A 27,016-nucleotide genomic window follows, 5' to 3' on the forward strand; every position below is an offset into this window, starting at 1 on the left:
ATCAGACAACCTAAATAAAATGTAAATTATACAAAATTAGGAAAGCTAGTATGTATTTTCACAAATGTATTCAACATGGTACTTTAATTGTTCTTTTTAATAAATACCCTTGCATAAAGTCCAGTAAAGTGAAAAGCAATGATACAAATATTCACAGAAGTTTGATTTTATTTTTCTCAGCTCACATGCAAAATTTCATATGTACATGGTCTTAAGTGACATAAGTGCAAAATATTTACAATATTTTTTATTTTTTTTACAATGGATGTTGAAAATGTGTAGCCTCTTATGCAGGGACAGTGTAGTGTCAGGCAACAACAACCGGCCTTTGCACAATTTTTGTGGGCCTTTTAAAGTTAGAACATAGGTCCAATATTTTTCATAAATTTGCAGCCATCATTAACAGGTCATAAAGTGCGAGACAAGAGCCTGACATTATTGAATACTCAGTGAAATACCATAAATCTTGTAGGCAAAGAAGTTTGCTTATATATAAAAATAACATTTACAGGAATTAAAAAAAAAAATCTCATAAAAATGGGAGTCACTTCAACTAAAACGGTGCCTCCAGGAGACTTTCTTCTTCTTTGTAAAAGCCATGGAGCACTGAGGTAAAATACAAACCCCTCCACTCAGAGATCTTCAACAGATGTTACAACACGACTGCCTCTTTGAACGTGTCGATCCATCTACTCAAACAAAAAAAACAAACGACAAAACAGGAGCACATAGTTTTGAAATCGCCGCCGTCTCAGTGTGCCACAGCAAGTTGCACTCATCTTTTCTGCTGCACGTACCTTTGGGCTGTTTGCGCATCGTCTGCCCTGAAGATGTAGTGAAGTGTGTTTTTGTGGTAGAGCTTGAACTGCTGCTTCTGAGAGGAATCCACTTTCAACACGAAGCCCAAGAGGGGCAGACTCTCTAAGGCTGCCACATCCTGCAGGTCGAACCAAAACAAAGGTAAACAATCAGGCTAGTTCACGCATCTTCCTGCGTCGGACGAACGTACCTCACTGGCAGCGTACGTGTACAGGACTTTGTCTTTAATGACAAACCACAGCCTCTTCCCCTGCTTCTTATTGCGCTTGGACCTCTGCAGATATCCACTCATGGAGGAATTGTCCGTGTTGGCGGACACCTGAGAGGAAGAAAAGTGAGTTTTTAGGGCGAAATTTTAAAACAAAGCTCTCGTGCTGTGACAGTATGACGAGCTATTTTGGTGTCAGTCCTCAAAGGACATGCGAGAGAGTGAACATTCATAATTGTGTTGTGTGTTTTCTGCAGAGTGCCCTTTAAATGTACACATACTTCCAATGTATTTTATTGAAACGTACACAAGGCAATTAAAGATGAAAGTTTTATTGTGCTGTATCAGAGTAAAAAGGGCCTGATACAAAATGGGTGGCGCATGTTACACGTTTTTATTTGTAAATTAATTTTTGTAGTTTTGCTCCTGCTTTGTATTGAGCTATCACAAAAGAGTGCAACTTGTGGCTCCAAAGCACAGGTGGCATTTTAGCCATTAAGAGCAATTTTGGGGAGTTAGCAAAGTTACAATAAAATGTGGTTTAAATATGTGTGCGTGTTCAAGCTGCACCATCAAAAATGACTAGTAAGTAGTAATGAATAACAAAAGTGTTTTTCTAAGTAAACAACCTGTTGAGAGCCATAGAAGTCCAACTAAGATTCAAATGTTGCTGAGATATTGGTAGAAATTTTTCAGGGGGCAGGGACTAGTGATGCGACTCATAGGGTGTCGGATAAGTCACACTCGCAGTGAATTTGATGGCGAAAGTTTATTTTTTGAACGGCAATTTATACTCGATGGTTGCGACTGTCTTTCTAACTATCATGAATTGAAAATATCGCGATACATCGAGCATGCTCGATACATCGCCCAGCCCTAATTCGAATCAGGACAAGGCGTCAGTCACCTCTTTCAGGGCCGCAGGTATCCTCTTATGTTTCCTGTTAAATGCAACTGTTGCCTTGCTTCCAGGTGGCAATGTTGCTGCTGAGGCAATTTCACCTGTGAAACAGAAAGTGCTTTAACTCTGAGAACATGTTTCTGAACCTCTGGTGTCTGTTTTAGGGATACATGACACCCTGAGAGAGTAGAAGAACATGCAAGAATGGCAATGTCTTGGTATCAGAATGAAAGCAATGACTCTAAACATGTTCAGGCTTACTTTTATGTTGAAGAATGTCGAAGCACTGGTCACACACTCTTGCTGACTGCTTCTTCAGATATGCAAGACAGTGTTTATTGGAGGAACAAGCCTGGCACACCACCTGAGGGAATGAAACCGCAAAAACATTTCGGTCACATGGTAGAAATTCTAATACATAAATCTGTTTAGTTGTTTTATTTAAGCACTTTAATTGTCAGTGAAAGAACAATGTGTATTACCAATTCTGACCTTTGTTGATGAAACAGAACTCTGTATGACATTCAAAGCCAGGGAAATTATTTCAAAAGATAATTTTGCTTAAAATGTTTGCAAAACTTTATTCCTGTGATACCATGATGCTGTAACAAAACTCTTTTTGAGCTCTCTGTTTGTTAATTATTCGACAGATGGCACTGGGTTTTAGTTTGGAGCGATAGATGATGCAACAATATTTAGATGTTCATTTGTAAACATATGTAACATGCCATTACACACCTACACACCACTTGGTGTTAAGACAAGAATGTAAACAAACACTTTTTCTACTTTTTCAACAAATTTCTACTGGATATATGAAAGAGCTGCATAGTTCTTTTGAAAGAGGCAACCTATAGTTTTTATTTGTCAATAAAAAATGATTTCAGAAATTACACCTGTCCTTAAAGGGTAGAAATAAAAAAAAACTAACTAACTAAAAAAATCCTGCATGTATTTGTCCGCGAACCTTTCCACATGCGCGGCAGTGGTGCCTCCTCCACGTCAGGGTAAAGTCACCAGTGCAGATCATGCACATGGTGGTCCGTGTGTCCGGGATCCAAATGGGGGCTGTGGATCCCAAAGGTGGACCATCAACGCTTTCGCCCACATTTTCCTGGATGAAAGCAAAAATGATGCACTGAAGTTCCCACTCGTTGCTGAACTCTGAGTGTTTAAATCACAGTGACGCAGGCTTTTAGATCACAAAGCAGAAAGGCGTACGCTGAAAAATATTCTTACCTCGGCCGGCTTATTAGTAGATATAAAGCTAATTTTCTTCTTTGTATATTCAGCAATGGCCGAGGAAATAGTCGTGAGCCATTCGTCTCGCTCTGCAGCCGAACTTTCAAAAAGAGAAAAGGTAAAAACCCTCCACATAAAACCAACAGAGTGATCTCATATTGGTGATGGATATTTCCGTGACGAGAACAGAAAGCCTTTTTGCGAACTTACCTTGCAGAGAGAATAAAGGAGCGCTCCACACTTTCTATGTTCAGCTCATTTTGATAGGCCTCTTGACTGGGTTTGCTAACCTGCAATTATCAGCGTTGCGAACGGCTTTAGCAGCATGAAGCTCATCGAGATCACATGAATGTGATCACATGGAGGATGCAAGAAAAAGGCGAAGCTCTCACCTTCATCCCAGCCAGAGACAGCATGTTTTTCAGCTTGTACTGGCCTGACTGAACAGGAGTGGTGTACAGCAACACATCGCTAAGCTGAAAGACAGACAGACAAAAAAAAAAAAAAGAAGAGTCAGAAGTTTTATGATGTAAGTGGTTTCTCGCTCTCTTATGTCACCGCCGGGAATTGCAGCAGAGTAACTTTTGTTCCTCTACAGCCTCAGGATATGAAGAGTGATTCTTTTTTTTTTTTACCACCAATCTAACACATTTATCATGTGGAATCCCATTTTAGGACACACTGAAGTTTTAATTAAGGTGCTCCGTTTATTAATGTGATCCTGGTTGAACGATTTTTGAAACCTCATGCTCAAATACTGGCAATCTTCCTGTTTGGATATAATTTCGGAATGATGAATCAAAGACTTCAGGGGACTTTTTTCTGATCTAATGTAGGAAAATACATCTATCACTTGAGGTCGTTATAAAATTCCAATATTGGAAGATTACATAATTTAATAAAGAGTTAAACAAATACTAGTGAATTACTTACTTATCATATGGTAATCTAATTTAAAATAGCACCAATCGACCAGACAGAGAGGAGAGGAATTAGAGGGAAGATTAATTTTAGGCTGAATGCCTGCATGGCACTTAAAAAAAAAAATAGAGCAGTTCTTTGTTGTGAGTGTTGATCTGACGACAGCTCAATTCTGACACATAAGCTCCTTATATTAGACCACAGTGTTACTTAAATCACAAAATGTTGTGCTGCATTTGGAAAAAAAACAAAACAAAAAAAGCCTTTCTTTCTGGGCTGATTGTGGTTGAGATAAGCAGCACATTTGTGCTTGCCTTACTTTTTATTATCCAAAAAACAATAAATATGAAATAGTAGCAGAGTACTCTACCAGGAAGAACATTCTGGGCTGCATGACCTTCCTGGACAGCTTCATCAGGACGCCCTCTTTGATATAGATCTGGAGCATAAATACCAGCGGAAACACGTTGATTTAATTTAGCTGCTTTGGTCCAACCGCTTTTAATTCACAAAAAGCGGAGACTAAAACCGATTCTTCGGCGTCTCACCCGTCCTGGCTGGACGATCTCATGGCTGCCGTTCAGACGACACTGGACCTGAACCAGCTTCTGGAAGTTATCCTGGAATGAAAGCAGCAACATTTACAGGCCTTTCATATTTATGTCATCAAAATTCCCATATGTGTTTTGATGCAGCTCTCACCCCATGTTTCATGATGTCGTTGGCATGATTGGCCACCTCTTTCACAAGAGAAAGGGCAGCTGGTTGGATTGAGAAAACATGTTTTAATTCGTGTTTTCAGATGAAACACATTGATTATCACAATGTGCCTTGCTCAATATAATCCATTCAAAGCAGCTCCTTTCACAATTTGTCTAATAGGTCTTTTTTTATATATATATATTCAAAGCAGGGAGGACAGGCTTGTTAGGAAGATGGTTAAAGCTGAGCCTTTTAGATCACGTTATATTGATGTGCTAGAAGGATCCAGACCTAAATCCAATTATAAACTTGTCTGAGACTTAAAAATTTATATCCACTGGCATTTTCCTTCCACTTTATGATAATGGACCAGCACACAGAATCCCATGAAGAAACATTGCAGTTTGTGGCTGTAACATCACATAATGGGGAAATAAAAAAAAACTATACAATACGAATACTTTTGCAAAGAACTTCATTTTACGTTACGCAATAAAACACGGCTTACCTTCTGTGTCTTGGTAGTCATCTGAGTCTACCGACAGATTTTTTAGGTAGTCTGCAAAAGAGGAAAAACCATTTTAGATTCAGGAGCAACAGCGAAGGCACATGAAGGGAAAACGTGAATCACCACTCCGGGTTTCAACTAATCGCCTTTTGGAGATGTAAATTCCAGAAATAGTGTGGAAATACAATCCTGGGTGAAAGGGTCTGCAGGTGCTTATGTAATGTAATTACACAACACAAGAGCAAGTGACGCCTGGAGAATTTTTCACATTTTTTGGGACTCGATCCATTTGACGCACAAAACACTTAGAAAGCTTCTGTTATGTCACTAAATCTGGTTTGGGCCGATCCTTAATAATAGGTGAACTGTTGAAGTGGGCTAACTTTTAAGTTTTGGACAGTAGAGGGCAGAATGGGGCAGAAGATGAGCCCTTGAAGGGTGGTTAGACACAAACAGTTGATATTCCACAACAATGATAAGATTTTAAGCAAAATGAATGCAAAAAGACCACCAGTAGCTGATGACGATATTTGTGTTGGACGTACCTGTGAGCAGCAGCTGGTACTGAGGGATTCTCTGAACTGGCTTCAGCAGGTAATGCTTCACAGCTAAGTTGGCACAGCGAGGACTCGCCTTAATGAAACGAATAAAAAAAGAGACCGTTTTCAGGGGCAAAATTACATCCTTCTGTTCTGACAGAAACAACGTAAAGCCACCAACACAGATACACCTCCCCAAACTGGTTTGGCCTGCAGGATTACCTCAAATTCTTTAACCACGGCGCCGAATGCAGAGTTCTTCTTACTCTGCTCTACTAGTAGGGTCACATTCTTGTCGAACTCGCGGATGTAAGTGGAGTACATCTTTAGATAGGGCCCTTTCTTCAGGAAGATGTCAGCCACCTGAGAACTCTCATCCCTGTTCACGAGACAAACCGAGTCAACTCCATCTAATCAGGTGGTTCTTGATGTTCCGGTGGTCACAATCATCTGCATATTTTTTTTTACAGTCTCAAAAATTAAAACTGAAAAATGCTTGAATATTTTGTTTTCCTGATTAAACCCAAGTTAGTATTTATCTATTGATCTACAGTGTCTGAGAACTGCTTCACATATCTGCTGAACGGAGCTGACAGATCTCTGTCACCTGTAAGCCGGTGTACCAGCCCAGGACGATTGGACCAACTCCCACAATTCCTTTCCAGTTCTTGGTTTTGCTTCAGAGGCATCACGGTTTCTATTTCATTGAAGTTTTTTGGCCATTCTACAATGCCAGTCTTATTGGTATGGAAACTGGTGATGATACATGAACCATCATTCTTCACAGAGAAATATAGCTTTAAATCCATGTTTGGGTGTCACCTGATGCGGCCCTTATGTCCCAAAAAACAATCTCGCTCTCATCAGCTGCACAGTTTCTCTCTTGCCCAGTCAGTGCGTCAGTTTAGAAACCATAACCAGCAACTTGGCTTAATATTATATAAGTCGATTATTTTCTCCACTTGCATGTTGTTTGAAAACATAACTATTTGGTGATCTAAGAAGATGTACTTTCATACAATAAATGATCTGATTTATTTTATTACTTGCATTAATAACTTATTCATCATGCGTGGATGGACAGCAGGAACATCTGTGTCGCAGCAACAAAACTGCTGCTGTAAAGCCTGACTTTTAGTCAAATTCACGTCCTTACGTGGATTTGATTTTAAAAGGACTCGCACAGGTTTGTGCATCTAAAAATTCATCAATACAAAACAACTATACCAGTTGGCAACTCTCTGCTCCAGCTCTTTAAGCAGATCCCGGTTGAGTTCGTAGAGCTGAGGGAGATAGTACAGGATCTGATTGAGATGACGTTCCTCAATCACCGGCTTCCCGTTCTGACGAGATGCCTTGTGCACGGCCTCGCGGAAGTCCTGTTGGTCAGAGACACGGATAACATCAAGTTCAGGAATGTGATGTTGCACACACACGAGACAGGATTATGCTGATTAAGGCGGTTGTAGTTCTGGTTTGAGTCAGTATGCAGGTTCAGGGACTGAATGTCCTGCAAATTATCCATCCCTGCCTTAAAGCTATGAGTCAGCCATACTAAAGTTTTTCTTTAAAAGAAGACCAAAGAGGAAGTCACTGGCTACATCTCAAGCTGATTACACATTAAGAAGTCTTACATTTCCCAAAACTATGACTCAAGGGTGAAACAAGAGGGCAGAGAAGCATGAGGCGCCACTGAGCAAATCTTCCAGATGATGTGGCGTCTTGTAAGTGGTTTATAGGGCAGGTGGCAAATAAAACTGCTTTTTGGTCTAAGTCCCAGGAAAAACAACAACTCCTGTGGTGAACATTTTCTGCTTCAACAGCTGATGCAGAAATGTTGTGGCAGCAAATTAGGGAAAGGGGATGACTCTGCAGAGAGAACAGATAACTGAGAGTAAATCATTTTGTTAAAATTGCATGCAGCCCATAACAAGGCCAACGAACTGCTGCGGTGTTCTTTTTGGTGGGTTTTGATTTTTTTTTATATATATATATATTTTTTTTTGCTTGTTCTCCAAACACCAGATCTGAATATGTGACTGTTCTGCATTACTGGACATTCTTCCTCTGCAGATATCAGGGATTTAACCACTTCCTGTTCATGTGCACATGATTCAGCCCAACTACGCTCTCATTTCATGACCTTTTTTTTTTCCATATAAATATCAACTGTGAGGTTGCATGTACATTTTAGAAAATAAGGATGTAAACATTACAATAAAACAATGAGGGGAAAAGCAAGTATGTTAGAGACTTTTTTTTTCTGTTTCCAAAAGGTTCAAACTCAACGTAAAGAAAAATAAATTTGTATGAAATGAAAGTTAAAAAGTTTTGATTTAATTAGAAATAAGAAAATTGTCCACTGTAACATTGTGAGATTTAGGACTCACCGCTATTTTGTCCCTTCCTACATGTAAAACTATGTCTCACTCATTCGCCTAAACCCATGTCTATCAGTTTAGATTTCTTTGTATTTCAGTATCCCTATGAATAGTCAAACATGCTCAAATCTCATGTTTAAGTTAATTCAATAACATATCATTTTCAAAGGAATTTGCAAAACTTCATAATTCAAATTATTCTGGTCCCGATTTTCATTTGGATCACTTGACTCTTAAGACTCTGACAGACATCTGACCAGAAATGTGCTGATTACTGGCATTAAACTTTTACAAAATGGTTTCCATTTTCCTATTAAACTTTCCATAGTTTAAAATCACTCGATGGTTTACTTTCTTTCCCGGAACATTTACTGAATGTTTCACTTCTCTTTAACACTTTTTCTAGCTACTAAACTCTGAGATAAAGGCCATTGGTGACAGACACACAAAGAAACAAACAGAAGAACTCTGAGCAACCTTCTGCCAGTAGATATTATATGTTAGAGTTGCACGTCCCCCATGACAAGAAACAAACTAAAACATGGTCAATAAGAAACATCCTGTGGCAGGAAGCTGCATTTTGTGGCTGAAAGAGTTGGGTACGATACAGTCCAAACTACAAAAAGGCACGAAGGGTAGAGGGGCGAAATGACAGCACTCAAGACGTCCTCAAATCATCAGACGGAGCTTCGAGATTCTGTAAAATGGCCATTGAATTTTTGACCATACAGATGGGTTTCCCCTTCTCTGAAAGAAAAGGTTTACAGCATCGAAATCACTATGCTGTGACAAACGTATTTGTTACTACGGTGTAAGCTCTGTCTACCAGATGGCTTGAAAAGAAAAGTAAAAAGTTATAGTTGTTTAGCTGTTGTTTGACTGCGGGAGGAAGTCAGAGTACCCAGAGAGAAACCGTGCATGCAACAGAGAGAATAGACAAACTCCATGCAGAAAAACCAGAGGCTTCGTTTCAAACCCAGGACTTTCTTGCTGCATTATGTGACAGTCCTGCCAACTGTTCTGATGCGATAGCTAAATCAAAATATGCTTTTCATTGGCTTGATCAGTCATATGGTGGTGAAACTAGCTATGTCTCAAAGGCCAAAATCTACGTCTATTTGAAAAAATGGGCCTAATAGAGTCACTTCAAACCCTGAAGACCTTCTGGAAATAGCTGTGACACATGCTTCTCTTACATCGTACGCTCTGCTAAGTTGTACTTTTTTGAACGATGCTCTGCAGAAGTCTGTTTTTGTTTTTCAGATTGGGAAAAACAAAAACAACTTGGAAAAAGTTGGACAACTTTTTCCAAGTTGTCCAACAGTTCCAAATCCAAAGTGAAGGTCTTCCAGACATCTAAGCCTTGAAGTAAGAGAGACCATCACCACTGGCGTATGTCAACTGACCTCAGTGGCATTCTTGTAACAAACACCTCACAGGAAATGTTGTAGAGGAAACTCAGAATCATGTGTCTGTGCCTTTGATTAAACATTAAAATCCTTTTCGTTTAATCCACAACATGAAAGAAGAGGTTCGTCATACCAAATAACCCGTTTCTTCCATCTGAGCTTACTGACAGTCTGGGGTACACCGAGAGGAATGTGAAAAAACAAAACTCAGGGCGGTTGTGCTGCTCAGGGAGTGACCCCATTTCTTTCACTAGTGAAACACATCTGGAGAAACTGAGCTTGAGCTTTGAACAAGACTCTGCTATTCTCACAACAAAAACAAAGGTTGAAAAGAAAAGGCGATTTTGGTCGGATGTGTGGTTACTTACAACATGAAGCAGCTTAAGGACGTCAACAAACCTACAAAAAAACAGGAAGGGAGAAAAAGCAAATGAGGGTACAAGCAGCAAGTGAGGAGCTAATTTTTTTAAAACAAAACAAGTATTAGATATTAGTAACAACCTTAGGCAAAAGTCCAACAAGTTCGATCGGTTTGTGTGTCCAGCCACATGGCAGGAGCAACACACCACCCACGACCCGATTCCAGTCACGAACATCCCGATCCCAGAAGAAAATCCCGTAAAACCACCAACATACGTCAATTTCGAATAAACAAATACGTGTAATGATGTAGAAGCAGTAGTGATAGTTTGTGGATTCATTTGAAGCGATCAAAGACGAAACAAAAAGAAAAGGCGTCGGATAAAAGACTGAGGGAGCAGCAGCTCTATTTGCTGCACTATGATTTGGAGGTGAGTTATGTTTTTTTCATAGTTGACATTTTTAACTGAATAAACATCCGTGTTCATCAAGCGCATGATAGTTTCCACATATCATCTTCAATGTCCACCGAACTCTCAGTTGAGCCATGTCAGCTGTTTGGGATTCCCCTCCGTTCTTACGTCACAGCGTTTTCTGATTGGCTACCTTTCACGTTCAACAGGTTGCGTTGGCTCAACTGAGAGTTCAGTGGACATTGAAGATGATATGTGGAAACTATCATGCGCTTGATGAACACGGATGTTTCCCAGTCAGGGAAAACCCCACAAGCTGAGATAAAAGGGCCAAGACAACCCCATCATGTTCAGCAGATCCGAGCAGTCCCGACGATCTCCATGACACACCACACACTGCAGGATGATCGGTTACTATTATCTCAACCGAGTCGACATGTGAACACCCCCTCACCCACCCTTTGCCCCGCGGTAAAATTGCTAAGTCTTGACCAGTCCGCAGTGATGAAAAGGTTGGGGACCACTGCGCTAATAAACCTCTAAGGCCTTCACAAAGAACCTGGGTTTATTTCGAGAATAAACTAGATACTAAATACTAATTAGGTGACCCATGAAAGAGAACTGGTTGTACCACATTTTAATTTGGATGGAATGACAGTATAGGATGCTGACGACAAATGCATGCCGCACTTTGTAAAAAAAAAAAAAAAGAAGCTAAGTTGGAAGTCATGTATTATTATGCATTGATAGTTGACCCTCTGCACCCATCAATGCTACTTTACATTGGTTTGAGAAATAATATGAGCTTGTGGCTGTAATGCGACAAAACATTAAAGAGTCCAAGGGAGTTGAATACTTTTCCAAGGCACCACATAACCCAGAAAGCATATGTGAGAGAGATTAAAAGTATTCAACTCACACACTCTCGGAGGTCATGATTTCGGTAGCGATGTGTTGTATCTTACTTTTCTTCTGTTCACTCTGCACCTGTAAAAGATGCAGAACCAGACGTTCATTCAACACGTTAAAATTTCTGTGTTGCAGACCGTGAGCACATTCAAGCAGAGCTTCCATTTCAGTGCTGAAGTGAACAATGAGAAGAAACTGAAGGACAAACGCTGTGAGGCGACTCTATGATGCACAAACCTATCGACGTCTGAACCTCACCGTACTCTGCGCTGGACGCTCATTGTCATCTTTGCCTGAATTGACACTGCTATCATCTTCGTCCTCCTCATCGGAGGTGTTAACTGCGATGTCATCATCGGAGAAAGTATCACTGGTAAACGCCGCCGCCTCATCGACAGAGCTTCCGATCAGATTGCAAACATGAAAATGTTAATACAAAATTAGCAAACTCTGTATATAACACAAATCATCTTTAGACATGCAGTGAGCAAACAGGAAACAAAGCTGGCCTATTAAAATAGTGGTTGAGCGAGATAAGAGGGGGGTTTCAATTTATGACACTTGTTTCAGCAGATTATCTGATAATCTCTAAACACAGCTTGTTCTCTGTATGCATCATGCTCAAATTGAAAGAAAGTTTTACAAACAGAAACCAAAAACAAAGTTAGCATGCAAGAAAAAACCCCCTCTGAAATACAAATCATCACTTCGGTCACGCCCTGCTAACACCAGTCCAGCTGCTTGTATATAGTCAGAGTGTTAATTTGGATTGATTCTGCCAAACCCAAAAGGTGTCCTGAAAACATGAACCAGGCATAAATTACAAACCATGACAGAGGTCAGAAAGCTTGCAGCTTACTGTGTTCAAAAAGATTGCAGTGGAAAAAAAATAAAAAATGCTTTCAAGATGCTTCTAAAATTCCATAATTCCCTCAGGGAGTGCTGCAGCTGAAACAGCGGCACCACCCTTAAAACAACTGCACAGAAACATTACAGCCAGCAGTTCAGTGTTTAGGTCATACTGTGTTGTGTTCATAAGAGCTGTTGCTCTTACCTATGAAGCATTCTTTGAGATCTGCTCCAAGTGCTTTCAGCATATATCTGTTGCTCAGTTTGAACTGCAAAGGCATGTTTGGCTGTACAAAGCAGAAACCTGACAGGCTTTTACTGTGTCCATTCTTCCTATTTGTGTGCACACATGTATTTCTAGCAATACTAGTAGCAACATGTAGACAAGCAGTACCAACACACAGAACATATTAAATCTGCCATGTTCTGTCTATTAAGGGACATATTCCTTAATAATCCCTGTGGAATACCTCAAGAGTCCTTTCCTCTTCTTGTAATTTTTTTCTATATGATTCCTTGAGGATCATCATTTTAATAATTCAGTTTGATCCACATTTCTTCAACAATAGCTGTGCTTACCAAAAACCGATTGAGATATACAAACATAAGTTCCCATTTTACAGCCAAGGCTTCTTGCGCAGTTACAGAGTTGCACATTTATGTTTTAATTATATGTAGTTTAGATTACTGCAGCTCCTTGTTCATTTGCTCTTGATTGGTCATCATCATTATTTTTTGTAAGCCGAATAAAAGAGTCAGGTTCAGCCAGTAACCAAGCATTTTGTACATCATGCAGCACATAACAATGAAGAGAACTGAAATTTAAGTTTACCTGTGGCGTTCTGCTGGTGTCTGATCCTGTTCAGAGTTTTTCACAAGAGAGAAATATGGGTCCTGTAGCTCATAAATCCCCTCACTGTCGTAAGGAGATTTCGGCCAGCCGTCTGTGTGGAAACCTGGAGGAGAGCTAGCCTTTCCCACATTTACGTTCTCATACTGTGGAACATTGTCGTATAGAGGAATGGTCTCGTAGATGGGAGACTCCTTGGGCTCAAGGTTAAGCTCATCTCCGTCGACACTCTGTTCAACGTTGGTTTGTGAAGGATGAAAATTATTATCAGTGCCAACAAATACGGGGAAGTTCTGCTGTACATAATGATCCCTGCGAGGTTCTGGTATGGAATCATTCGCAGTGGATTCATTAGTCCGGTCGGGTTTTGCTGGCGTCTTCGGTGGCGTCTTCTTGACGAGCTTCAGTTCCAGCATTTTCTTGAAGGAATTTCGCTTTTGTCCTTCAGAGCAATTGTGATCGGCAGAAGAAAAAGATTTGGCTTTCTTTTTGGCGGTGCTACTACGAGAAGGCTTGTTGTTTCCAGCCGTTGCATGTTTTTTGCTGGGTTTCTCATCGGGAGTTAAAGGCAGTTCCCTTCTCATCAATTCCTTCGATGCTCCATCTGGTACAGTACCGGCTTGCCTTGCCTCAAAGTCTTCTAACTTATTCACACCTTTATCCTCTAGTATTTCCTTCCTCTGAATCAGTCCCAATGAGCTTTTGTTTCTACGATGCTTCCTTGGCATTTTGTTTTCCATCCTTTTGTCCTCTGCTGCCAAAATGGTGGTTGGAAGAGCTTCGAGTTCAGGTTGTTTAAGCAATGTGTGAAAAGGCAGATGGGTACTTTCTTCCTGATCATCCACAACTTTCTTCTGCATCTTGTCAACCTCACCATCAACACACAACTCTATCTCATGGATCCCGCTGCCCCTACTCGAATCTTCAACGTGCATGTCCTTAGACGGAGTCTGCATAGAAGGGGAAGGTGTGTTCAAATGGTTAGGTAGCAAAGGCTTTTTCCTGGAAGGAGGGACTGGTGGAGGACAAGCTCGCCTTGCAGACAGAAACACTGGCAGCCTATTTTCATTGCTGGGTTCGCTGATGGATAAGGATGAGCATCCTTTTCCGTCTGTTGATACCCCTACCTCTTTGACACTTGCTTCCCTCTTTTCCTGGACAGCAGTTTCATCCCTGCCCTTCTCCACCTTTTTCTGATGGGCAGGGACACATCTCGTGGGTTTCCATGGAACAGGAACAGGGTGAGGCTTCCTAAGGACTGGTGGGGGACGTTTGGGTTGTAACGCGCTGGTTTGCTCTGTGCCAAGACTACCAGCCTGTTGTCCTGTTTCACGTACATCTGGATGTATTGCACTGGACTCTATACCTTCACTTGATGATCTGGGAGATGACCCAACACTGTTTTCTGTACTGAGACTGTAAGAGTGAGAGTTGTGGTTTTGGGTCATGTTGACTTTATCATGATTGATGATGTGACCATTGCTTGAGGAGTTGTTCATCACTTGGGACTTGGTGTTGTTTGTTTTCCCTCGGTTGTTATCCCGAGAATCAAAAGACTGTATCGGGACAGTCTTTTGACTTTCTTCTGGCTTGTCTATGTGTGATGATTCAAAGTCTTTTCCCCCCTGCTCAAGCTTCTTGTTCTTGACGCATGCGCAGTTTTCTTGGCTGCACAGGCAAATGGGAATAATATAATCCCAGTCTGGCTTCGTACTATGTGAAATTCCATTGTGAGTGTTAAGAGTAGCGACTCTTTGATGGGTTTCTAAAGCAGGTTTTTGTTGCGTCCTCTTCCGAATCGGGGGCTTGGATTCTGAAGGTGAGGGAAGTTTAGCCAGGCAGGGCTTGGGGGGAAGCGCTGGTTTGACCTTTCTTGGAGGGCCAGAGGACAGAGGTGAGAGGTCATCTCTTCTGGGGACTGGACAAGGCCTCTGTTTGGGAATGAACGTTGGCTTGGGGGCTACCGGTGGCCTTTCCATGCCTGAGGACAGAAACATAGACAGGGAGCTTAAATGACAACACTCATAACTGGAAAGAAATATGTAAATAATTTAAGAGAAAGATATTGCAGACAAATTAGCATGTGGCTAAATCAATGTACAACTCCAAACCAAACACAAAGTAAAGCCAATGTCTTTGGTTTAATTTTGGAGTTCAAAGATGTGGATTTGATATTGAAAAAAAAAAGCACAGGATCAATATTTCAGCTTTTATTTTTGAAGTATTTCTATCTGTATCTGATGCACAACTTTGATTTATAGCCTTATTTGTAATGGAATACCAAATGTTTCACTTTAGAGAAATATTGGTGCATGTGACAGACAGATGTCTCACATTACGCTAATTACTCAAATAATAAGAAGCTGTAAATGTCTTTTCTCTGTTGCAGTTTGCCTGTGGAAACTTTTCAGCTGAAGATGTGACCAGCATAAAAAGAAGCGAGCAGTCTGTGGGTGGAAGAAAAACATCAAGGAAACTGAGTCAATGCATTGACATTAGCAGTGAACCAATTGAAATGCCCTGAAGAACAAAGAAACCACTGGGTTACTAAGTCAGAGATAACAGCAGCTGATGACTAAAATACTGTGTGAGAAAAAAAATAATTACAGCAACTTTTGTAAGCAGCAATAACCTCCGGATGGGAGGAGTGAAGGTGCCACAACGTGCTGTACTGTTCCAAGAGGAGTTATATTCATACAGTGCAGCCCTTCCAGCATGTTCTCGGTCTTTTTTCTGACAAAAGCCTCCAGAGAGCAGTGCAGAGGAAGAAACCCATCAGTTGCAAACCTTCCCCATCGTCTGATGATGTAGCTCCAAGCCGTGTCTACTGGGTGAGTCCAGCCAGCTGCTCAATTCAGCCTCTTGTATCCAGAACCTCATTCTTTCAGTCATGGCCAAAGACGACGGTCAGACTCGAGGCTGACTTTTAAATGGACAGTCTAGCCTCCTTGCTAAGGTCTTGAGCCCCCATCTTGATTTCCATTATGTCAACACTTATGACTGACACAGTCACCGGGTTGTTGAAGGTAAACCCGGTTGATCCGGGTTGAGATCAACCCTCATCCCGGAGGGAACAGTCCACATTATCAGAACCATGGTCTTAGATTTAGAGTCTTGAGTTTTGATCTAGATTGTTTCATAGTCAGCCTGGATCTGCTCCAGCCCATCCTGAAGACGGAATCAGATCAAAGACAATATCCGAAATATTCCAACCAGACGCCATTTTCTCTGCTAAGACACCTTGGCAAGATCCAGTTAATGACCCAAAACATCAAAGTTATTGAGGGGCATTTCCTCACCTAATTTTTTTTATTTTGGTGTTCTATTTCAACAGATGTCTTTTTAGCTTGTGTATCAGATCCAAATGTGAATACCAGATAGTATGAGTTAAAATGTTGAATCGTCATCCCGCGCTGTCAAACCCTTGCTTGGCAAAAAATAAAGAATAAGAAAAATTTAAATATCTGCCTCACTGCTCACTCTGTAAATCTACTGATCCCAGCTACTAAAGGGCCCTAAGAGGCACCGGCCAAAGAAGTTTAAATGTCACATGGCTTTCTGTGAGCCACCCCACTACACAGCACAACAATCCCACTAATGGCTCATGTCAACAGGCAAAGGAGGAGGAGTTGAAATGGGAGATGAAGAAGCTGGAGGCGAGCTGGAGAGGAAGGGGTGTGGGGAGTGTCAAAACAAACTCGCACATCTGGCTGAACTAGTGTCCCAGAATCATCTGTGCAGGGCAGAAAAAAACAAAACAAAACACACACAAAAAAAACATTCTGCCATGTTGACAGAGACATGGCAGGGATGTAGCCGTCACACAGTTCCTTGTTTACAATGGCACAGTGAGAACACCTGAATTAGAATAAATCATTCAGGAATTAAAAACAAAAAAAATACTCCATGTGTGCATTTAATCCGCAGCTTAAAAGTCTGAGATATTCCATACTTTAAAAGATCTTTTAACGGTACTGTTGAAATAAGAATACAAGGATAAGCGTGCAGAATAACAGATGGCTAATTTCTAAGTTTACTTATCTTACACTTAAAGTTACACTCCAATTTCTCAGCTGTGTCATCTCTTCGGGTTGCATTGGCTCAGCTGAACCAGCTGCCACAATCAAAGCGTTACCAAAAAAAACAGAAGAAGAAGTCGCTTTACCTGGGTTCAACCTGTCCTCGCTCACTTCGCCTTCAAAATGAAAACCGGAGCCCAGAACAAATCCTTCATGTCCGCAGACGCTCAGCGGAGGTTATCCGAGTCAAGCATTTGTTTTTAATTTTTTTTTTAATCCGTCTCCGAATCGGAACAGGACTCGTAACAGTTCGACCCGGCGGAGCGGAGCCGCTCGTGTCACCTGAGACGCGTCGGTGAACTTCCTTTCTGTTCCCCTCGACCGCCAGGGGGCGTCAGAGGGCAGACACTTCAACAAGAACCAAGACAAAAAGATGACTGGAGAGAAACTGAAGAAACTAGTGCTGTAAGCAGTAAAAGAAATGTACAGAATAAATAAATAATTAACAGAACGTTCTTCCTTGTCGTGTTTAGGTTATAGTTTCTTTAAGACGACTTTCGTGTGGCGCGTTGTTTCATTGCAAATTCCCAGTCTGGCGTCTTTCCACGCAGATCATCAGTTCTAATATTAACAGGATGACTAAGGAGCCACAAGTATGATTGGAATCAGACCGGGCAGACATCGTCGTCGTTTTACGTTCTGCGTGACATGTGGGAAGTACAGAGTGTCTCTCTTCCTGTCAGAGCCGCCGTCACGCTGTGCAGCCTATTTGTCAGCAGTCGGTTCAACTGATGAGCAGGAAATAAAACCAGAGAGAAACATCAGAAAAGATACTTGTCAAAGTGAAACAAACAAACAGAAAAAGGTCCAGATCATTTATGTTCTACTGGATCTTCTTATACTTGCAAATGTGATATAGGTCTACTCCCCCTAAACCTGTACACATGTTGCAATGGGCAACCATCTCATTCAAAGTGTTTTGTTGTGATGATCTGTCACTTGCCAGCTAAAATACCAGGAAAAAAAAAAAGATGCATCATTAGATTTTTAGATCTAAAATGTGAAAAGTCAACACTGAAGTCTATTGTCTCTACTAAATTTGCACATTATGACTAAAAATCTTTGCTCTTTTGTATGTTTTCAGTCCAAGTAAAAGGAAATAATCTTTAAACAAAACTGACCCAAGTCTTGACAGAGATTTTTTTTTTAATTAGACCTGGGTATGTACTTTGACTGGGCCGCAGCTCTGCATGAATGTGGCACCTTTGACCCCAATTTCAAGTATTTTGCACTTTAGCATGTTTTCTTCCAGTATTATCCAGCATTCAGCCTCATCCATCTTCCCATGTACTCTTCTTCCCTGTCCCTCCTGACGAAAAGAACCCGATGACAAAAAAAATGTATGAATGTTCAAGGAAACCAAGAGCTGATCCACAAGTACTGCTTTGTAATATGTTTTCTGTGGGGCATGCATGTCGAATACAAACGGGAACAACAGGGTATAATTATTTGGATGGCTCATTCATTTACATTTTTCTTGCTTTAAAAAAAAAGAAAAAAAGAGAAAGCATGGTAATATCACACCTTTAATTATATATCCACATATTGTGTTGGAAAAAAACAGTGAATGAATTTAAAAAAAACACTATAAGCACATAGAACTATTTTTGAAGCTTTAAATCTATTAAACAGATCAGTAGTAAGGGAGAAACTAGTTACATTTACTTGTGTACCTTTCAGGAATAAACATACTTTATGGTTTAGTTTTACTTCACTACCACCAGATAAGCAGAAAAAAATAGATGGATGGATTTACAAAACCAGAGTTTTTACGTTTACTTGAATACTACTCTACTAATACAGCAGCAACATTCAGTATTGCTGCTGTTTCCTGAGCAGCAGCCAAAACCCAGCAGAACTAATATAATCATGTTTTACTCTAAAGTACAGAAATGTCTTGGAAGCACATTAGCAAACACCAAAATAGAGTGTTTTAGAGGGAATAGATATTTGCATGACATGTCCAGTCACTGCTGTTCATCAGCAGAAATGAGCAGCAGATGAAATCATGCATGTTGCAAAGTTCCTCCTTCCTTCTTCCTCAGAGACAGCCATCTTGGAGTCACATCCTTCTGCTCTGACGCAATCTATGCTTCTGTGGCTGCAGGAGCTTTTACCACATCACTGTGATATTGACGTAAAAAAAAAATCTTACGTTGGTCAAAATGTCATGCGCTTTGAACCCATCTTTTATCTATAGCTTGAACGGACACGAGGCCACATTTTCTCAACAGTTTCTGGAACCGGTGACCAACTGGAGGGACGTCTCCGTCCTTACCGCCCGTCAGGGTGAACGTGGTTGGCACTAAGCGATACCTGAGCTTGTGGTCAGCAGGGAGGCTCAAACCCAGTCGAGAGGCTCTCCTGGTCCTGCAGATTTGCCGTTGAAGATCCACAGCAGAGCAGCTGTCATCTCTGCGTATGTAGCCCAGAAACAGCAGCTTCCCCTTGAGGTACATCTTTAGTGCACACACACAAAAACAAAGATTTTATATTCCAATATGGGCGTCGCAAATTTTCCAGACAAGCAGCCAACGGACTGACGTGACTTGAGAGAAGCTCTGGTGATCCACGGCTCAGGTGGGAAAGCGTGTCTCAAATCTGGCGAGGATCATTTAAGAGCCATAAAACAGATTTGAGCTTTTTTTTTTTTTTTTTTCGATCGCCCATGTTTTGCGCGCGCTAGCAGCAGTTCTTTCTGAGGATGAGATCCCTGTGGATGCAGAATTTAACTGCTGGTACAATTTCATGCTGCGTTGACTTTGGTCACTTTTGTCTGATTTATGGAGAGAAGAGTCATTTTTCACTGCACGGCACAAATCAGTCAAGCAGATATCGTGGCTTTGGGCCAAAGATTAGCGATGTCTTTAGTGATTAAGAGGCAGCTCTTCTTGATGCTTGTCAGCACAAAGTGTCTCCGGGATAAATGTGAGACACCTCTCCATCACTAACCCCTTTGTGCTCCCTCACGAGAGCTGCTGCTGCCACCATGTGGCGGCCTGAAGGACCTGCAGCGCTTGAGCACGCCGCCGCCGCCTTGCTGCAAAGGCTGCAGTGAGCTTCACTTACCAGGAACATCCCAGGAGCGGCACCGTGTCGCTGCTGCAGCAGAACGTTCTCCGGCCCGCGGCCCGCCACCCCGTCTGACATCTCGTACCTGACCAGGCGAAAAGAGTCCATCTGGCACTGAAACATGAAACAACCTGTTACAGGGGTTTTCTCCAAACTGCTGACTGGTCTGTGTGTCAGTTTCTGTTCATTTGTTTATGCAACACAGCTTCTATCCTTGAGAAAGCGCATCAGCGTCAATAAAAATTCCTGCTGATTGACAACAGTGATGCCACCTGATGATGATGCAAATCCCTTCTGGATAAATTAGAGACTTAGTTTGGCATTCATGCGTGGTTATGCATGCATTCATCGTTCTTTTGACTGAAAGTGCTGCAGAGTGTCCTCACACCTGGGTGCACGGCATGGTCCTCTGCTCATTCCTCCTCCTGTAGAGATCCTCCAAATCATCCCACCTGCCTGCTGCGTGTGTGTTAACCGGCCGCTGAGGTGTGGTGACACACATCACCAGTATCTGCCTGCTGTCGAGAGGTTGGCCCGTAACGAAAGCGTCATACTCCAGGTCGGTGACCACTGGCATCAGCGTTGCACTGCAGCAGCACCTCCTCCGCCGCTCCTCTCCCCGCAGGGCAGCTCTCAGCAGAGCGGGGCACGTCGCGAGAGGGACGGAGGGAGCGGCGGGCCCCCTGTCCGCAGGGCCACACCTGGCAGGAGGAGTTTCAGGCTCAAGGCTGCGAGAGAGAGTCACAGACCTGGCAGACGATCGACAATCAAAACCAGATGCTTACATTCGCTTTGTGCAGAAACACACACCATCAGACTCAGCGTTTCCTGTTTGAGGTCAAATTAAAATTATATGTTTGCTGCATTCCTAGAATGATAAAAGAGGGATTTATTTTATTTCATGTTTTCTTTCTTAGAAATGCTTACCCGCTTTCTTCACATTCGTATTTTTGCTGCTTTTAAGTGAAGCAGAAACACACCTATTGATGTGCGTTTTTTGTTTTGTTTGTTTGTTTGTTTTTATTTTTCAGCTAACGGCTCAAATCCAAACTGCACCAGGGCACAAAATCTTACAAAGCATTTTTTGTCTAGTTTCTGGTGCAAAATTAACTTACAAGTAACTTTTCAGCAAGAGACATGAGCTTGTTTTGAGTCAAACATTCCTTAATATCGATGAAAAAGTACTACTTATAAGTAAAATAATCAACGAGATAAACAAGACTTTATTAGTTAAAATGTCTTGCTCTACCGGCAGATTACTACTTACAGCTAATACCTTTTCATCAGTACTGAGGAACAATTGACTTAAAACAAGCTCATATCTCAGTGAAATGTCTCTGATTATTCTAAGATGGAGGATGTCGAGATGTTTCTGTTAATCCTAAACTGACCTAAAACAGGAAACTTCTGTCTGATTTAATACCAAACGTGAAAAATAATTGCCTTTTGCACAGAGGGTCTTACCCTGGTTCGATGTTGCCATGAATTCGAAGGGGTCCGATTTGTGTGACAGGAGGCTCCTTCCTGCTTTCCTTCGGTCTCCTCGAAACAAACAGATTTGAACTGTAAAACAATCCTTTCTTGAGGTTTGTATGCCTTTTTGCATGAAGTTTTGTTGTTGTAGTATTAGTTTTTTTTTGGATCAGGTCCCTATTTCTGCAAAGCAGTGACTGGATTTAATTTAATGCACGAGTCAAACTTAAGGCCCGTGGGCCAAATCTGGCTCGCCAGTTTTTTTTTTGTGGCCCTGTAGATTCGAGATTAAACATTCAGTGTGCTTGAATATTATGTTATCAGTCACGTCAGTGCAAGTTTTATCTGCTTACTGCCAGATTATATAAATCACTCCCTCCAGTTTCTTGAGAATCATCGTGGAAATTCACGCAAAATCAACAAATCCCAACTTGCAAAATTGGGAGTTTAGTGCAGAATTTTCTGAAATTGTCAGAAACTTTTTTACTTGTGATATAATGGCTTTAATTTGGTAACAGTCCATGATCTATGCAGTGAGTAATAAAATGTCGCATTTACAGTCACAAATAGGCGCAAATATGGGAAATATTTCCAAATTCAAGCACTTTGATTTTTATTGCAAAAAAATTACAAAAAAAAAATCACAACATCCTGGGGGGACTGAAAAGATGATTAATAATAATAATAAATCATTTTAACCCTCTCAGGCTCAAATTATTTGAAAAGACTGTTTAAGTTGTTGCAAATCTGCAACCCCTGCCTGGAGAGGGTTAAGAATTAATTTAAGAGTTTGTGAACAGGTTTTATCAATACATTCTGGAACAACCGGGCCTTTAAAAGCATTCCTGTATCTTGATTTGGACCTAAACAAAAATGAGTTTAAGGGGCTAAACAAATTTTCTATTCATTTCACAATGAATATTTAATTAACTCTAAATAAAAAAATAAAAAAAACATTGAGGTTTTTTGATCAATTAGGAGGTGGTTAGTGAGGTAAAAGCAAATAAAATATTTTTTGATTTTTATTGGCCGAATCCTACTAAAAGTCACCCTGATGATTTATTGATGAGCTAATAGGACACCAGGAAAACTCTACATCAGTCAGCACCTCTGCATCTGGACGAGGCGGTCGTGACGTCTCTCTGCTGATGCTGAGTGGCGTCCGTGACTCTCTCTGAGCTCAGCCCTCCTGCCTCTCCCGGCACGCCGCGGCGCAGCCGCTGCGCGTTTGGGCGAGTTCGGGGAGGGTAGAGCGTTCGACTGTGGCGTTCGTCTCGGCTGGGCTCGCGGCGGGGCCCCTGCCAGTCGCTCCGCGTCAGGACACTTGATACCTGAAGGAGAAGAAGAGGTCACTGACGTGCGCAGCCACCGAGTGACACGAGTGACCGTGAACAGGATCCTGATGGAACTATTCAATAATGTTGAGTTTGCAGGATGAGGCGATACTGGAACGTTTTAGCTTCAGCAAACTACGCCTTACAAGCCCACCGGGTCGGATTGGCTCGGCGTTCGGTTTCTGCGCTTTGCACCGGGGAAGAGCTTTCTGAAGTGTGCAAACACATTATAGTCGCAAACAGTCATCAAATACAGAAAATTATGACAAGAAATGATTATCCCGGCATATTTCTGGCGCCCCGTCTAGTGTGGCACCCCAATGTGTTGCATAGTTTTTGCGGCACATCCTTGCACCATGAAACGTGCCTGGCATTCAGCATCCTTGTGCCGCGTTGTCATACAGTGATGATGTGTGGGTGAATTCAGTTTGTGGTTACCGACAGCAACGCGATAATAATCCAACCAGCTCTCTGCAGCATCCCGAACTCTCTGCTGAAGCCCCTGCAGCTCCCGCACGGCGTGTCTCCGTCGTCTCCACAGAGCAGACGGCTTCACCTGCTGCTCCTCCTCCTCTCTGACCACCTGGTGAATGAAGCCATAGAAACTTAATTGAGGCACTTAAGGGAGATGTTCATATCAAAAAAAAAAAAAAATGTTCATGTCAAAGGTACTGATAAAAAAAACAAAAAAACATTAAAACTGTGATTTTGATCTGAAATCCCTGCGTTCTGATCAAAGAGGTGTGTAAAGTACCCCAAAAATGATGCTTGAGTAAAGTAACTTTTACTACGGTAAAGGTAAAAAGAGGCAGTCCAGGAAATCACTCAAGTTAGAGCAAAAAAGTATTTGATAAAAATGGTACTCAAATACTGAGTAACGGATCAAAACATACATTTTTTTTAATACTTGAAAATTACATCAACAGACGAACTAAAATATAAAGCTAAGTGGAAATTAGCTTTATATTTTATATATAGGTTTTTTTTTTATAACATTATTACAAAATAAAGAAAAATTCAGCAGTAAATGGTTCTGGTGCAGTAAATAAAAGATCCTCACAGGTGTTTTCCTCTGGCTCATTTTGTTCTCTGAGACGCCAGCGGGACTTTTTTGCTTCTGTAGCAGACGAGGCTCCTGAGCAGCACCTGAGCTGCATTTGTTCTCCGTCTGCAAACGGGGCCGCATGAAAAGCAGATTTCAGAGAGGAGAACCGTGACGGAAACCTTTTTTATTTTAGTAACTACAGGAGAGCTCTGATCTCGCCATTTTCTCCGTCTGGCCTTTGTTGGTGATGAAACGGAGGGGGAGGTGAACACGCTCGTCTTCGCATCGGAAGCTGAGCACACCCGACTTCCCACTGAACAGCTTCACTGAGATTTCCTCAGAGACCTGCGGGAATCAAAGAGAAGAACAATCAGACAATATTCAGTGAACCGAATGAGCGAGTTCATACTCTGATGGCCAGAATCTCACGGTTTGCCGTTTTCAAGAAAACGAAATCCACTTGACCTACCAGGAAATCTCAAGACAAAACGCAAACATTTCCGTTGCCATTTCTACAACTCACTACAGACATGTTGTTCAGCATGTCTGTGTGAACACTTCAACCACATCAAGGTTGTTCCAACATTTATGGCGTTATTTCGTTTTTGCGTAGAAAAACAGAAAACAACTTTGCTCATCTTTTGTCTATTCAGCTGGTGATTCCCACCCGCATCATAATATGTCTCCTCGGTGGGCGATATGTCGGCCAGCTCCACTCCTCCGTTGTGTTTCCGAAATGGTCGAAGCGGAATCCTCCGTCCTGATCCCACACGGCCGAGATGGTGGAGCTGCAGGAGCAACCCAGCGAAGTGATAACAGGGTTAAAGCTTTACAGTACTACTCCTGCATTTGTAAATGCAGACAGAACAAATTAAAAAAACAAATAAAAACATTATTTTCTGTTGTCATACAAATATTGCCACCTACCTCGATCATTCTTTACAGCTGAGAGAATAATTACTGACCCTTAAACAAAATATGAATATTGAGTGACTGAAGCCAGAAACATTGTCACCGGAAACGTTTACGAAGACGCAGCTATGAAAAAGTTTGAAAAGGAAAAAAAAAAAAAAAGACGCCTAACAAGAATAGAAAGCAAAAGATAAACAAACCGCAGGTCTGAACTGACCTGACGGCGTCTGTGACCGCCCCGTGTCCAGACGCCGTGATGGTCAGGAGAACGGCGGGACGCTGGCCGTCGCTGAACACGTTGGTGCAGAAACCTCCGAGAGGCAGACCGGAGCGACTCTGGCACACCGCCACGCAGCCGGACGGGTAGCTGAGGCAGCCAGGTCAAGGGTCAGCAGGTCAACTCCTCTGACACATTTTACACCGTGTTTACTCGGACCTCCACTTCACATGAGACGATTAGTGAAGGATACTAGATGAACGAGGAGCCGTCGTTCATCCTGTAGTGCAGCTTCCTCTGCACTGGATTCTGCAGACTCTCTTCTGGTATCAGGGGCAAAACGTCAACCAGAGGGGCAACCGCCGTCCTTCTACTTCTTCTGTCACCCCTTCCATCACCATAGTGACGGAGAATCAGAGCTGTACTCGGATCTTGCTCGGGTGGAGGCAGATTTCTGAACATTAGGGCCATAATGATGTTTTAGATTCTTTCTTGTGTAGCTACAGTGCCTTGCTAAAATATTCATAGTATTATGCAGCACTTTACGTTGGTCTTTCACATAAAACCCAAAATGTAAGGTGATAAAGTACAGTCACTCCTCGTTTAGATTCTCTTTGGCTTCTATTCGCAAGACCTGCATAAAGGAAGGTGGCTGTTGTTGAAGCTGCAGAAGAAGAGAGTGAAAACCCACCGGGCCGCCCTCAGTCGCTCTGCCACCCACCGGCTCGCTCTCGTGCTCTCAGGCTGGTCACAGCGGCGCTGCTTTGGCTGAGCGATCCCACCTGGACACACACCACATTCCCGCTGAGGCAGCAGAAGGTGCAGCAGAGACGCAATCAATAACACAACGCTGCAGCGCCGCGTCGTACCTGCGTCCTCGCCGCTCCGGACCGAGACGGAGATCCTGACGGCTGTGGAGTTCGGAGCGGGAATGAGTGGCTTTGTCATCCAGGTGGCCCGGTGTCATTTTATTCACGCAGGTTAGATTTGTATGAGCACGTAAGTCAATGAGCCAGGAGCAACTGGATAGCCTCGCCACCGTCCATTAACACAGAGGAGGGCCTCTGCGCTACACTCACACACCCGATCTGGTAAACCAATACCTTCACTTCCACAAGGCTGCAACTAAAGCGGCCCTACCGGAGCGTTTACAGCCACGAGCTTTTACTGCAGAGTCTGTAGGTCGGCTGTGGAGTAAATACTCAGATTTTAGTTTATTTTTAGGATGCTATTTATTTCTCTTTTAAGCACAATCTAAGATGTGGGTTCGGAAGACACTTGATGCTTGCCTGGTTTCATCCTGTTAAAAGGGAAGTGCTTTCTCCCCGCCGTCGCCACGTGCTTGCTCAGCAGAAGGGATTATTGTGAAGTCGGTGGCTTGATAACAGATAACAGATGTTTAACAATTAATTAACTGAATCTGGTGTCAACACATTCCAGCAAATGGCTACATTTGACTGCATCTAATTACCGTATTCTTCAGACTGTAGCGCGGTGGTGCGGCTTATATATGTACGTTTCCAAGTTTTTTCCAAAAAAAATTACAGTGTGGTGCGCTCTATAGTGGGGAGGATACAGTAGATCTGAATATGACAAAATGATTATAATTCATTGGTTTTGTTTGAACGTAATTGTGACCAAACACGATTCCCACACCATCAGGTAGGTATGAACTAAACCTGTTTATCTGATCAAATACATTGTACTGTGATGAAAAAATATATCATTTGTTTCAATCAAACAAAGGGCTAATTATCCATTTAATGCTGGAAGAACACTTAGCTATTAATAACAATAAAAGAAAAGTAACATGTTCAGGAATGCGTCATTGAGGACAAACCTTATAAAAGGTGCATTTTGAACAAGACAGATA

General features: G+C 41.9%; 3 protein-coding genes across 3 annotated transcripts; all 3 read right to left on the bottom strand.

The window, feature by feature from the left end:
• Positions 1-150: 150 nt before the first annotated feature.
• Positions 151-17,588, bottom strand: LOC129364703 (FYVE, RhoGEF and PH domain-containing protein 6-like). Its single transcript, XM_055037518.1, has 21 exons — positions 17,177-17,588; positions 12,994-14,992; positions 11,571-11,712; positions 11,323-11,390; positions 9,999-10,029; positions 7,068-7,219; positions 6,063-6,219; positions 5,847-5,934; positions 5,302-5,352; positions 4,794-4,852; positions 4,640-4,711; positions 4,462-4,530; positions 3,563-3,646; positions 3,381-3,460; positions 3,168-3,270; positions 2,896-3,042; positions 2,190-2,292; positions 1,935-2,029; positions 1,010-1,138; positions 798-937; positions 151-689 (listed from the first exon to the last, which is right to left on the bottom strand). The coding sequence occupies exons 2-21, from the start codon at positions 14,988-14,990 to the stop codon at positions 653-655; spliced, it is 3,804 nt and encodes a 1,267-aa protein (XP_054893493.1). The 5' UTR covers positions 14,991-14,992; positions 17,177-17,588; the 3' UTR covers positions 151-652.
• Positions 17,589-18,650: 1,062 nt separating this feature from the next.
• Positions 18,651-24,098, bottom strand: LOC129364711 (uncharacterized protein C3orf20-like). The gene is made up of 8 exons (XM_055037530.1): positions 24,030-24,098; positions 23,408-23,552; positions 22,744-22,966; positions 21,627-21,704; positions 20,551-20,911; positions 20,160-20,276; positions 19,407-19,549; positions 18,651-19,214 (listed from the first exon to the last, which is right to left on the bottom strand). The coding sequence occupies exons 1-8, from the start codon at positions 24,048-24,050 to the stop codon at positions 19,178-19,180; spliced, it is 1,125 nt and encodes a 374-aa protein (XP_054893505.1). The 5' UTR covers positions 24,051-24,098; the 3' UTR covers positions 18,651-19,177.
• Positions 24,099-24,203: 105 nt separating this feature from the next.
• LOC129365206 (uncharacterized) lies at positions 24,204-26,217 on the bottom strand. The gene is made up of 6 exons (XM_055038246.1): positions 26,013-26,217; positions 25,835-25,925; positions 25,397-25,597; positions 25,144-25,293; positions 24,682-24,802; positions 24,204-24,359 (listed from the first exon to the last, which is right to left on the bottom strand). Exons 1-6 carry the CDS (start codon positions 26,089-26,091, stop codon positions 24,204-24,206), a joined length of 798 nt encoding a protein of 265 aa, XP_054894221.1. The 5' UTR covers positions 26,092-26,217.
• Between the last annotated feature and the right edge of the window lie 799 nt (positions 26,218-27,016).

Source organism: Poeciliopsis prolifica, unplaced genomic scaffold (assembly GCF_027474105.1).
Source record: "Poeciliopsis prolifica strain line A6 unplaced genomic scaffold, Auburn_PproV2 SCAFFOLD001, whole genome shotgun sequence".
In the NCBI taxonomy this organism is placed as follows: Eukaryota; Metazoa; Chordata; class Actinopteri; order Cyprinodontiformes; family Poeciliidae; genus Poeciliopsis; species Poeciliopsis prolifica.